The sequence below is a fragment of the Dendropsophus ebraccatus genome, chromosome 3 (assembly GCF_027789765.1).
Source record: "Dendropsophus ebraccatus isolate aDenEbr1 chromosome 3, aDenEbr1.pat, whole genome shotgun sequence".
Classification (NCBI taxonomy): Eukaryota; Metazoa; Chordata; class Amphibia; order Anura; family Hylidae; genus Dendropsophus; species Dendropsophus ebraccatus.
The window spans coordinates 76,580,508-76,595,369 of record NC_091456.1 but is presented as its reverse complement, the minus strand read 5'-3'; the positions used below and the strand labels follow the sequence as shown (position 1 = coordinate 76,595,369).

At 40.6% G+C, this 14,862-nt stretch overlaps 1 protein-coding gene across 1 annotated transcript in view; it reads right to left on the bottom strand.

The window, feature by feature from the left end:
* Positions 1-14,862, bottom strand: part of MLLT3 (MLLT3 super elongation complex subunit) — an 87,801-nt gene that overhangs the window by 11,223 nt on the left and 61,716 nt on the right. The window contains exons 6-8 of the mRNA XM_069963492.1: positions 12,984-13,059; positions 3,752-3,878; positions 3,014-3,110 (exon numbers count right to left, since the gene is read on the bottom strand). Coding sequence (XP_069819593.1) covers positions 3,014-3,110; positions 3,752-3,878; positions 12,984-13,059 — 300 coding nt within the window. The remainder of the gene's footprint in view (positions 1-3,013; positions 3,111-3,751; positions 3,879-12,983; positions 13,060-14,862) is intronic.

The window sequence follows — 14,862 nt, the reverse complement described above, 5'->3', positions numbered from 1 at the left end:
TAATTGAAACCCCTCTTAACTACTGCCACCAAGTTAAGCTGTGCACAATGTCAGCACGTATCATGCAATACTAGAGGCATAAAAAAAAGAAATCCAACTTGCCCAATTTTATATTTTCAACATAATTGTCTATATCACTAATCATCAAAAACGATCGCTTGTATAGAAATGTAAAAATGATGGTCAGCCAAAATAGCAAAAGAAATAGACTTTTAATCTATGCGGTATCTGCACTACCAGGACCTTCCAACCACAACCCACCATGCTTAAAGAGGATGTACCACCAGGTACATCCTCTTTAACCTGAAGCCAAGTATCAAACGGCGCCGGCACGGGGCAAACGGCGCCGGCACGGGGCAACCGGTGCCGCTGTCCGTTTTCCGGACCGAGGCCCGGTTCCTGTGCACGACGCTTTTCTATGCACCGGAACCGGCCGGTGCTCAAGCACTGGAGGTAGGCTGGGCCGCCCCCAGTGGGAGGGAATTCCCTCCCTTCCATGACGCGGCTCCCTTAGAATGAATGGAGCCGCGTCATACAGGGGAGGGAATTCCCTCCCACTGGAGGCGGGCCGGCCTACCTCCAGTGCTTGAGCACCGGCCGGTTCCGGTGCATAGAACGGCGCTGTGCACAGGAACCGGGCCTCAGTCCGGAAAACAGACCGCGGCACCGGCTTCCCCGTGCCGGCGCCGTTCGATCCATGGCTTCAGGTTAAAGAGGATGTACCTGGTGGTACATCATCTTTAAAGCAGGACAAGCAAAAATGCCCTCCTCTATATGCTGACAAGGAGCTAAACCAATGTAAGTACATAGAGAGGAAGAGCATTTTGGCTGTTGCTCTTCTGTATGCCGACAGGTTGCCGATTCATCCCCATTAGGTTCTGCATTCTGGTACAGTCTGGTAAGCTCAGGGGATGGGGTATAATGCAAGGCTGTCTTTGATAGGGCCCTGAGTAATGGAGGGCCATAGGATATGGTAATGTGATGGTTCACTGGAGCTGGCATAGTTATAGAGCTGGCAAATGTGATAGGGTTGTATGAATGCCAATATCATTAGGCACTTGGTGGCAATACAATAGGGTACTAGGGCAGGTAAAGTGATAATAATAACCCAATAACTGGGTGAGTTAACACCGCTGTATTCATATAGCTTGTGTAAAAATAACTCCCCTCTACAGTATTGGCCAATGATTACAGAACCTTTAAGACAAAGCATGTTGTTTCTTTGTCAACCATCTCCAATGTGGCCTGTTTTCTGTTCCTTGAATTACAATGGATAGTTCAGCATTTGGGTGACCTGTCTCCAATCTACCTTCAATTGCTAAACTTTTAAAACGTCTAGTTTATTCTCACCTAACCTGCTCTCTCTCAAAACATCTTCTTGATCTAAAGTCCCTAATAACCTCTTAATGGCTAAAGGGAATCTGTCAGCTGCAATTCAAGCTTCAACCTGCTCACGCGCTTAGATAGCTTTTATTCATCCATCTGCGCTTCCAAAACATAGAAAAGAGGCTTTCCTGAGCTCCTGAAGTGCAGCAATATGTAACACCTCCACAAAAAAAAACAACTAAAAACACTAGGATAGAAATTAACAGTAGAACCAGATCTATAACCCCTAATAAAATGTCAGAATGAAAGCTTGCACTATGCACTTGTGCCCTTGTGATGTGTGCCGTCTGCACTGAGACCTTCTGCACAGAATGAAAAGAGCAGCCGAGATACATATGTGCGGCTTCATGTGCGCTGGCATTACGCCAATCACTTGTCCTGCCTGTGAGTGGCAGGGTATCATGAGCAGGCCTGGATTATAGCAATGAATATACCGTGTCAATTGTTTCTTCTTTTTTTGGGGGGGGTGGGGGTGGGGTGAATTTTTAGATGCACGCTTCAGCACACACAGCACTGGAAAAACCCAACTGACTGTACTTTCTTTTTTTTCAGTATGTTTTTCATTTATAAGTTATTTATGTGGGGCATGGCTTGGCAGAGCATCAAATAATCCACAGGAACGGTGAAATGCTGCATGAACAAAGAGGGCTATCAGAACAATATGCACACACAGTTCAAAGGAACTTATAAGACGCTCACAGGCAGCTTTTATCTTAGAACAATGGCTAGGTTTAAGAATATGCCCAATAAATGGCTCTCTCTGACACTTGGGACAGGGCATGTTATATTGTCTGTATTGTGAATTTAACAAATAAAATGCCCTGTATGTTTCTGCATCATGTACTTGTTGCTCCTGAAGTCATTATTTTATCATGTACTGGAATTATATATATATATATTTTTTTACATTAATGCAGTTGTGGATAAACCTTTTTTTTTTTTCAGACAACTCCCACCTCCAGACCGATAAATTGTTGATTTCATTACATGTGACAGACACAAGTGAACCGGAAGATAAATACTAAACTAGAATGTACAGTATTTGCTGTTTTCTGCAGACAAATCCAATGTTGTTCAGTAAACCAAACCACAGACTAAGAGAAATGTTAATGGGTTGCAAGACACTTGCTGGCCCACAGGAGCAATACATGACTAACGTGCCTCTCTGTTGAGAACAGCTATTAGCACTGTTAAATATACATGCACGGTGAGCCTGCTGCTATAGCAGCAGTGTTTAAATGTTGGCAGCATTGTATCCCTGTGAGAAGCCAAATCGTCACTGTGTATTATGCGCTCTGTGTAAAGAACAGTGTGTGGGCAGCTCATATGCTTCTGTTCCCATTGTAAGGTTAACAGATTTGCAGCCGTATCAAGCACTTGATGTGATGTGGAAAAATGAGACAAAAGCAAGTGTAGGTAATCTAACACAGGGGAATGGAAAACACGTGCTTTACAGTATCGTTAGCATTGCACAACTCAGTATAAAAAGAAAAAAAGAAAAATTATACATATTGGATACTATGGAGCAAAGCTCTTTGTCTCCACAAATTCTAATACATTTACACTATACTTTTTACCGGATTTGCAGTACTCACTGCGCTCTATGTGCTAGCACTGGGCAGTTTACCTGATTGTTGTTAGTTTTTAACAAGGTTGGAGGCTCATTCCGCAATGGTGACGACACTGAACTGCTTTCACTATTGCTTCCATCACTTAGGCTGATTCTGTAAATATAGACCAGCAACAAACAGGTTAAGCTACATCTAAAAAGGCAATTCTGCAAGTCTGACAATGATAGGTCTAGAATCTCACCTCCTACTGACTAGGTTCTTCCCGTGCTTAGAGTTCAAACTAAATCTGTGCCACTGCCATTATATTACAATGGATTAATATATTGTGTTAATTATAGAAAACAATAAATGTGACCTCCATAAATGAAAAGGCTGAACATTTCCATCTGGGTCTTAGAGCACTCTCTCACTTGCTACATCTGAAGACTGTGGATAAATTATTTACTCGCATCATGTCCATAAAGATGGGTTCATTATTCGCTACATAACCACGGCAAGCATTGTATATGGACACAGAAACAGCACTGTCAGGGCATGACAACGGGAATGCTTTTTTTATGTATTTATAGAAATGTGATACTAATAATATGTAAAATAGTAAGGACAGACAATGATTTTTACACTGCTAAGATTGGTAATATAGTAGGAAACTGTTAATCTGCTTTTACTTACACCCAAGCTACCAAAAACTAAGCTTTCCTCGACTTGCTTTTAGCTTGCCTGGCTCCAATATCCTAATGTTTTAATGTGACAATTTATCAGTTAAGGGAAAAGTGGTTAAAAAGATGATGTACCTGCGAGCCCGACTCCCTCCATGCATGTGGATGGTCCTTTCATTCTCTGAATCATTGTCCTCTGCATCATCAGATTCATCCTCATTCTCATCTGAATGTAAGTCCTTCATTATGGACCTCAGAGAACCTGGACAAGAAGTGAAGAAACCTAGGAAAATTAACATTCTAGTGGACAGAAATCTATTTTAGAAATGTAACATATAAAATGGTTGTGGCTTTATGCTAGTTCCCTGCAGAATAAATGATAACAATACACTACATTATTAGTATATGACTAATATTTTAATATTTATTGTATGTATGTTTAGGCATTTATGCTTGTTGGCCAGGTATTAAAGCGTCACTGTCATTAGCACAAGACTAAAAAGCTGCCTTCAGGAGACTGGACCTGGATTTCTTGTAAGTACCGTATTTTTCGGACTATAAGGCGCACCTTCAATTTTAGCCTGCTAAGCCATCTAGGTTCATATATAAGGCGCACCGGACTATAGGGCGCACCAGACTATAAGGCGCACCGCATTATAGTGTATAAGTTTGAACGAACGAAAAACATAAGTCCCCTGCTGATCACAGTACTTACTGAGGCTCCTTACTATGTCACCTGCTGATCACAGTACTGTATTTACTGAAGTTCCTTACTATGGTGGCCGTAATGCACCATGCAGGATAGGCAGAATTCTGCCAGCGAGTCCCGTTGGCAGAATTCTGCATGGGGCACTGTGGCCACCATAGTTAGGAGCCTCAGTACAGTACAGTGTTGCTCTATAACCTCCGGCCACTAGGTGGCGCTATTGAAAGAAAGTCTATGCCTGAAGCCTATGCCTGAGCCTGTATCCGGGCTGCGGAGAGCAGGGAGAGCGGTACAGCGGGAGAGCTGTACAACGCTACAGTGGGACAGCAGGACAGGCCTGCGGAGCCATGGGCCAGGAGTCCAGGTGAGGGAGCGCTGCGCTGTGCTGTGTGGTGGGGAGATGTGAGCTCAGCAGCCTATCTGCGCCATGGAGGCCGGAGCTGTCCCGGTCCATATATAAGGCGCACTTACAATTTCTTAGAAAATCATAGTATTTTAAGAGCGCCTTATAGTCCGAAAAATACGGTATAGCTTTGTTTTACATCATGATGAAATTTTTATTTTTATATATATATATATATATATATATATATATATATATATATATATATATATATATATATTAAAATGTAAACTTGCTTTATTTCAAATCTACTGTAGATTTTGAAAGTTATACCGGTGAACCATTTATTTATAAATGAGCAGGAGAACCTAGAACTCAATACATATCTTTGTGGCATACGACTGGTTTCACAACCATAAATTAAAGTGTCAATGTTGTTAGAACTTTCAAAATCTAAATCAACAATAGATGTGATATAAGGAAAGTTTGCCATTTATATTCATTAATTTTTTTTTTGTTATTGTGCTGTAAAACAAAGCTTTACTTACTTGCAAGGTCCAGGTCCAGTCCCCTGAAGGCAGATTTTCAATCTTGTGCTGGTTAAAAAAAAAAAAAAAAAGAGACCAAACGCAGGAAGTCCTGGTCATCTGCCCGCTCACAGAGAAGGCAGTCATTTGAGGAACAAACACACAGAGTTGGGACACTCTGTACTGGCCGGGACTTCCGGTGTTTAGTATCTTTCTTGCAACCAGCCAACCAGTACAGGATTAAAAATCTGCCGTCAGGAGACTGGACCTGGATTTTTGGTAGGTATAGCTTTGTTTAAAAGAATGAGAACTTAAAAAAAAACACTTTTGCACCATTTCCATTAGGACGTTGACATATTTAAACATTATAGCAGATGCAGGTTGGTTCAAACCAGTGACATCATTGCACTGCCTGTGCAAAGCTGTAGGCAGTGCAGGTCACATCCTAACAATCAGTGCAGGTCACATCCTAACAATCCATAATGAAAATATACACTAGTCTATGTACCAAAAACCAATGAAAATAACTACCCTACATAGTATTACAAAAGGACCACTACATGGTAAGAATATACAGAGAAATCTTAACTAATTCATTCACAGAAATATAAAAAAAAACAATAAAAAAAACCCCCAGTAAAGATGGAATTCACAAGAAAGTTGGTGGTGGCACTGGATACCGGGATAAAGTAGTAAATACACAAGTGATACTGCATGTTATCAATCCATGACTTATACAAAAAGTGGTGGTAATATTATATATTATTCATGCAACAGGGTAAAACACCTTTAATTGAAGCAAAAAAAAGTATTCCCTTACAAAGTAACATAGCATAAACAGAGATGAGCGAAATCTGGTGAGGATTCGCTGTTAATCGCACTGTCAATTTACTTTGTTCTGCAAAGCGATTTCACATGGATTTCGTGGATCACGTGAAATTCGCAAAACATGGCAGCTGCACATGTTAGCTGTCTGGAGCGTCACTGGGTGGGAGAAAGGCATTAACAATTAACCTAGCGCCTGTCCAATCAGCTGCAGACCCCTCTGTGATGTCAGCATCTTCCCGTCACCACTTCATTGTGTGAACTGACAGGAATTGCGGCCAAAGAAAACTTATATGTCAGTTATTTGAAGCGCCGTATGGGATCCCAGCTGGAGCGCATACTATGTGTATACACTCCGGCCGGGATCCCATAGCAGTAAATGCAGTGTTCCACACCGTACAAAGTACGGCCCTTGTTGCCGAAGGCAACAACGGCCGTACCTTTACGTAGTCCAACAGAGATTCCTGGCACTGCAGAGAAAACTTTTAGGTTCTGGGGGTCTAAAAATTGAAGGCTCTCTTTCTTTTCTCCAATATTTTAACGGAAAAAAAGGAAAGTCCCGCTACAGTTACCAACCTAAACTGCCTGTGCTAGGCCCCTTATGATGAGATTCCAACTGCTGCCCCTACCTCCTGATCCACCGGCTTACAATGATATCCATTGACAAAAGGCAATTATACGTTGCTAGTTCACCGTCGTCCACTGCTTTTCTGTGGGAAAATTGATGTTACACCACTGGCCCAACCATGTCCACTGCTGTCCTGGCAGAAAATTTATATTACGCCGCTGGTCCACCCATGTCCACTGCTGTCCTGGGAGAAAATTTATATTACGCCGCTGGTCCACCCATGTCCAATTGCATAATTGGATGATTGACTTTTTTTTTTTTAAATTGTGATTTTCCAAGAACATGCATTAACAAATTCATCCTTCTGTAATAGTCCCAGTACTGTAGCTACTATAATTTTATTGAAATTCGTTAAGACTAAATTCACAAATATCAACAAATTTGACCCAAAATTCGCAAGCCTCACGAAACAAATCTTTGTCTGCTTTGCTCATCTCTAATAAACTGTATCAATCAAGCCAGTACCAAACTGACATAGCATAAATATGTGTGAAAGGTAAGGTGAAAAAGCACACAGGACAGAGGAAGCCAAAGATGTAATGTATCAACACAATAGCCATCCATCCGCATTGCTCTTTTGTTCTAATCTGTTCCTATGTTCTAATTGTAATTTTTTTACATTTAAATTGTAGGACACTATTATGAGGGCTGCCATCTTACCTTAGCTGTTTTTAACAGTATTAAGTGACATGCTTTACAGCAAGCTTCATAGACCTAAAAACAATGAATATCCCCAGACACTGTTCTTTTTTTGGTATGGGATACATTTGTAAGCATGCTCTGTGGGCTCATTGCACTGTGAGCAACAGCTATTGTATGTACAAATCAAATTTGGAAACACTGTAATAAAAAATTGGTCGAAAAGTTGCATATACGCAATCAAGGTACCGATAGAAAGTACAGATCATGTGCAAAAAAAATGACATTTCACACAGCCCCATGGACTAAAATATAAAAACATTATAAGGATGATAATAGAGCAGTAGTAGAGAAAAGAACCAAACAGCGATCGTCATGTGCTGACAAAGATGGGTTTGTGTATGCCCAATAGTTTGGGCATGTGGTGTCCAATAGTCACATAATGTTGGTGCAACATCATGCACCAATTGCACATCACATGTGAGCATGGCTCTCAAGGATTATGATTTGGAACTCGCCCATCCTAGTATTTACCACATGGGTCTCCAAACTGTGGCCCTCCAGCTGTTGCAATAATACATTTCCCATCAGGCCTGGATAGCCAAATCCAAAGCTTTGGCTGTCCAGGCATGATGGGAATTGTGGTTTTGCAACAGCTGGAGGGCCACAGTTTGGAGATTTAATAGTATACTTGGTAGACTTTGACATAGTAGAAGTGGAGTGCCGTGGAGTAGAAGAGATAAGGTGATTTCTGCTCCCCAGACAACCACTTTAAAATATTGTGGTGTTTGGTGGCATACTTTTTAGTGGTAGATGTGGTTGTTAATAGCCTTTACTTCTGCCAAAGTTTTCCAATAAAGTGGCGATTTGAGCAGGATCCTGCATTTCAGTCTCATGTAGCTCCAAACTAAAGCCTCAGGAGTCACTACCTGAGAGACATTGTGCAGACGTATTGACTTTTTTAGAATGCAATCATATATCTTGGGGGAGAATAATGATCACAGTAAACAGTTGTTTTTTAGGAATAATTAAAGAAGCAACATCCATCACCTTTTTAGAAATCAGAACAGAAGGTAAAATAAAAGTGTATTTTTGATGCTAAAACGCAGCAAGTTCACCCCATTTTCAATACAGCGTGCACCTGATTTGTTTCTTTATGGCATATACAGCGTATATTCCTTGGTGATTTTAATAATAAAACCATTAGTTTGCTCAACCTGCCATGGCATATGCTATAAGTACTAACCCGAACCAACATTACTTCATTTGTGATCTTACATAAAACGTACATCTCGGCTTCACCACTTTTACTATTTGTATTACTTTTCAGTCACAAACTAAATGTGTTAGAGAAGATTGAGAACAGGAAAAAAAACATAATAAAAAAAACAAAGCATAAATACCAGACTATGGTAACTAGCACAGCCCTGCTGCCTGCAACAATATAAAAATCAATACTGACCTACAGCAAAAGTTTGATGGTGAACCTAAAAAAATCAGGATCACAAATCAATTTGATTGCAGGCTTCTCTGAAGCGGGAGCTTTTGTTTGCCTGTTTTTGATCTATTTAGTTTTTGCCGTTCTCTTCTGAGTTCAAGGTCAAATTCTGGTCAACCAAGCACTTTTTTAAGTGCTAATGCGAGTTGTATGGTGCTTTCATATCACCCCTACTGCCCTATTACTCCCTATGTTCAACAATTATTGCTGCCAAATTTCTAAATAATGCTAAAGTGAGGTTGCAATCATACCGATATCTTCTGATATTTTCTAACCCATAAATCCCTAATGTTACAGATACAGTATATTAATGACATTCTCCAAACATAATTACGGTACATTTCTGCCTCCTAAATGACATGATGTATATAACAATTCAGCTTTCAGCATAAAAAAGTCACTGAAAATATAATAGAAGTAATTTTGCTATCTCCCTGGGCTTAAAGAACAACATCCGATATAAGCCTTAAAGGGAATCAGAGTCATCAGAAAATGACCTATTGATTAAATCAAGTTTATATGTTAAACATATCTAAAGAGTAACTATCATTTAAACATTTTATAGCAACATGTCAGAATCGGTCAGGATAGGGGTGCTGAGACCCCCGCCTCACTAGAACACCCTTAGGGTGGTATTACACGGGCCGATGGGGGCCCGATAATACCTGTAAACGAGCAGCGATCTGCTAGATCGTCGCTCGTTTACTGGACCTATTACACGGCCCGATAATCATTAAACAAGGGCTGCAGGGACATCGTTACCGATGTCCTTGCAGCCCTTGCTTAACTATATACATTACCTATCCACTTACCAGGGCTGCTGCTGCGGTCCGCTTCTCTACGGGTATTGCGCGCTCTAACTTAAGAGAGGCCTGTCAGCTGACAGGCCACTCTGAAGCTAGAGCGCGCAAGACCCGGGGAGAAGAAGACCGCAGCAGCAGCCCTGGAACTTGGATAGGTAATGTATGTCGTCAGTCGCCAGCCGCGCACCGCTATTACACGTAGCGGTGCGCGGTCGGCGCCTGACGAAAATAGATCCAAAACTATATCAACGATCAGCCCATGATCGTTGTCATCAGCTGATCGTTGTATTTATCACATGGAGCGATAATCGGCCCGATTCGGCCGATTATCGTTTCGTGTAATAGTACCCTTAATCTCTGCTGTAAACGTTAATACAAAAAGTCTACGGAATTATAATGGGTGCCTAAATTCCATTTTACTATTTGTATTATTAAATAATCCTGAAATCTTGAGTTTCCATTTTGGTCACTAGGTTTAAACTAAGCTGAGACATCCAGTTGGGTCCGTGATAAGTGAGGGGCTGCTGGAAAGTAATCTATACAGAATTACAGTTAAAGATGGCACCAGTGGTAGCAAAAATACTAACAGCTCTGCTCCCCCTTCCCTGTGGATTGACCTCTGCACGTGTCACAAAAGTTACAGAACAAGCATTGTCCCAGAGATGTTCTAGAGATGTTCATTGTGTCTACTTGTCCATGAGTCTTTCTGTAAAGCACGTTACTAAATGCTGTTAAAAACATTTAAGGCAACATTGACCCAAAGATTTTGCATTTTCTTAACCCTGGAAGGTGCTCATGGTCTCAGCCTGGAACTTAATATATTCTGAGTTCAGAACAAGGTTATAGAAATAGTATACAATGACAAGTTCGGGCCCCAACTATTAGGAAATCGGATTTGGTAACCATATCCAACTATCATATCCTTTAGATGCATATGCAGTCATCTCCACTACACGTAGTTGCAATAATGAATTGGTTAGGGCCCGTTTTCTAGATACGATGAGGACCCCCCACCGACCATAATCCAGCCCTATTTCTATGACTTACTAAGATAATATACTTTCATGATAGAGATCTCCTATTGCAGTTGTCATCTTTTAACCCCATTCGACTTCCATTTATTTAAAGGTAGAAAAAAGATCTAACATACGCTATCTACAGTAAATACAAAAGTAATTGGCGAAAAAGTTTGAGAACCAGTATGACTTCTTCCAAAAGATATGTGGATACTGAGGAAAAGGCGAGGAATTGAAGAGGAATTCGCTCCTTATTTCCGCTTTAAATTTCTTCCCTAAAATATGAACAAAGCAATGTCCATTGTGTTTAATGGAATTTTCACTCTGTTGTTCACACTGCAGAATTTCCAAGCAGAATTTTGTGCCACACATCTGCTTTACTCCCAAAGAACTGAGATGTCAATTCTGCAAGAGGAATCCTATAGAAGTCAATGGGGGCTTAAATTCAGCTTGAATTCCGCTTAAATTCTGCCCGAGTTGAATGAATAGGCGAGGAATTTCAAGCAGAAAAATTTCCTCACCTATTCCTCAGTGTGAACATACCCAAACAGTATCTACATGTAACTACCTATCTGTTGTCTTCCACAACTTCTCTCCATTAGCCAAAGTAGAAATTTCTTATACTGACTGTGACACATAATATTTTGGCTGAACAAAAGTCTAAGTTGTCTAATTGTACAAAGTTTTCTAAACAACATAGAAAGCGATCGCTATGGCAGAAAGAAGTAGCAAAAGGCATCATATTAAAGAGGTACATCAGTTTCATGAGGTGCATCTAAAAGCATCTCTCTCTCTCTATGCAGTGGGTAGTCAAGATTATTCCCCAGGGGTGTGTGTCCTTCCCTTATAAATGTGCTTTATTCATTTTAATTCACTAAAAGTTACATTTTATCAAGGTAATTCTGTACTCCAAATCTCTTTAACCAACCTGTTCTGTATGAACAAGGAGCAAGAACATTCTTGTTTATCTCCTAGGACATAGCATACTTTTCTCCCACTGAGCATTGCCTATATTCATACACCATAACCCCCATTACCAGATGAGTGATAGAGAAGAATATGGTTTAGCTAGCATTAAACAATATACATACTTTTTGTTTATGTAACATTGGCGAAAAAATCAGTTTCCATACAGCAATGAATCCTTGAAAGTTGCGTATATTACCATATTTTCCTGCATATAAGACCACCCCTGATTTTTAAGAAGATTGTCAGGGGTTCACCTTATACGCCGGAAAATATTAACCTCTGCCTGATTGCAGCAGAGTTTACTAGCTGGATCCCTGCTGCGGTCAGGCAGAGGTTAACTGCAGCTAAAGAAAAAAACAAAACACACCAATAAAATCACCTGTGACCAGTTCCCGGCAGCCGCATGTCTCCTGTCCTATTCCCGGCGCAGGCAGTGTGAGATACACTGCCTGCGCCGGAGGTCCCTGAAGCGCTTCCAGGCAGCCGTGCATCTGATTGGAGAAGCTCGGAGAGGCTCAGCTGCCTGGAAAGCTTCGGGAGAATGACAGAGGCTTCGGGGACTTCCGGTGCCTCTGTCATTCTCCCAAAGCTCTCCTGGCAGCCGAGCGTCTCAGAGCTTGTTCAATGAGACGATCAACTGCCCGGGAGAGCTTCAGGGGATCTTCGGCACAGGAAGTGTGTCTCACACTGCCTGCGTCAGGAACAAGACAGGAGACGCGCGGCTGCCGGGAACAGGAAACAGGTGAGTAGAATTGTTTGTTTTTTATAGATGTCGCCCAATACGGTGTTCATACAGGCCTTTATTGCAATAAGGGATTTTTTGACAAGGCAAACCCATACACAAATATGCTTGTTCATTGGCTGATCATTGGCCATATAACACAGACCAATATTGGCTTCTATAGCCCTAAGGCTCCATTCACACTACAGAATTGGCTCCGAGATCCCATGCGGAACAACCCCTCCCCACGCGGACTTGGCACTGAATCCTGCCTTAAATCTCTTTGAACGAGAGGACTTGCGCACCTCCGCTCCCTGCTCAAAGAATCGACATGTCAAGTCTGTGCGGGGGGTTTCCGCACATAATCTCTGTGACGATTTCATAGTGTGAACAAGGCCTAAGACATCATAATAGCCAACCATTACCCTGCTCTGCACTGGCACTGGGTAAGAACTCAAAAACAGATGTCTACAGATAAATGACTTGTTTCGCCAGTATTATATAGTTTGCATGCCCTAAAAATTTTCATATACATTTTCTGATAAGAATCACCTGAGTCAAGGGATATAATGGTTTCTGATATCATTCACTGAATGTGAAATGGTTAGTGACAAAAAGTAATAAGAGTGATAAACATTTAACAAATATAGATCAGGCCATGTAGTAATTTCTATTCATTATTAGTTTAATACCTTGTCTGTGGTTATGAGGTGGCACCAAGCTGGAACTGGAACTGGATGTAGAACTGGCTGGACTTGGCTGTCCGGACTGTAAAGATTAAAATGAATAACACAAAAATATAAGAATAAGATATATCAATTGCATGCTATATTAAAAGAAATGCACCCCACCCCCATCCAAATATTCTTAGACCTTTGCCCAACTAGTTAAATCTGGAGTATGTTTGATTGATGCAATCGCACAGTAATAGGAATTTCTTAGAATACCTAAGAGAGTTCCACTTGGTAACATGTTATAATTGCCCCCATCACATATGCCCTGGTTAGATCATAAGCAGGGGACAGTTAGGACCCATTTTGACAACCATTATTAACATGCTTTACATACAGACATATCAGGGGTAACAACAATCTTGGACTAAACTATAAAATTCTTGCCTGTAGTTAGTCAGCTTGTTCCAAGAATATTGTCATTAGAATTACATTGCCAGTAAATCCAGCAGAAACCTTGAGGCTGCAAGTAACGTGGAGGCAGTGAAAAGCCCTAGGGCTTAGCTGCATCTTTTTGCACATACACTAAATAAGCCTAACAGTTGCTACACCCTGTAAATCAATCCATTGTTACTGTTCATAAAGAGCCGGCAGATTTACAGCCTTCCGCAACCTTTTTCTCACAATTAGAAAGATGCTGACTTGGTAGCTGAATCAGATGCCTGAATCTCTAGCCGCATAGGGGACTATATTATGTGGAGTTTCTTCAATGATCTCATAAGGAAACAGGAGGGAAAAAGAAAATGATATAAATCTATGTATATCCTTAATAGACACATTGTTAAAAACTATTATTGATAGTTTGAAACTCTTATGTCTTATCTAGTCTGTACATGTGCCCTCTTTGGTATAAAGGGCTGTATAGTCTGTTGGTACAACAGTATATGGAGATTACTACTGTTATGTGTGGAACAATCAAAGATACTCTGGACTTTCTAGTAATAATAAACATATGGAAAATCTGTGAAATCCTGTTACTCCAGCACTGATGCTCCAGTGATCCGACTGATCTTTCTTTACTTTGCTGCAGTGATGACATTGCGTACAGTATATCCATGTGACAGCTGCAGCCAATGACAGGCCTCTGCAGTCTTGTGGATGTACATGATATCATCACTGCAGCAGCAAAGCAAGCAAAGCCAGTCAGGGACTTCTAGAGAGTTGGAACTAGAGTGGAGGCACATTTACCAGATTACAATGAATTTTTCTCCCCCCCCCCCCCCCCCACCTTTTAGTCACATTTCCTGCTGTTAGATTTTTGTTTTTTACTGGAAATTAACACATTTATCACAGAAACAGAAAACTAAAATTGACAGTATAAATGTGTTAGTTTTCATTGTGGTATCCGCCATTTTATCAGAAACAAATAGAGATGCATGCTCCAACGATGTTGGCCCATTTTACCTAATGAGATAAGGAGGGTCCCAATTAGTTTAACTTCATATTCAGATTTTAAGTTTAAAGCCACTGTTTGAATTCTATCAACAACAGAATCTACTGACTTAAGTCACCACTGTCGACCAAACACACCATCATCCACTTCTATAAAATGTATTCAACATATATTCTGCTCCAAACTTAATGGTGGGAGCTATCTTTATAATCAGTTAATACATTTTTATTTTATTAAACATGAAAATATTTAGCAATATTTAAAAATAAACGTTCGTAGCTCTCTTTGTATAAAAGGTACCTTTCATGGGTTGGAAAGGTCACTTTAGAATGTAAAAATCTTGGTAAATAAAGAATGGCTTGCTGTCTAATAATTTTTTGCATGTTAATTTAACTATATAAATGCACCATTATATTTGGAAGCACACACAAGATTAGGGAACAAAAC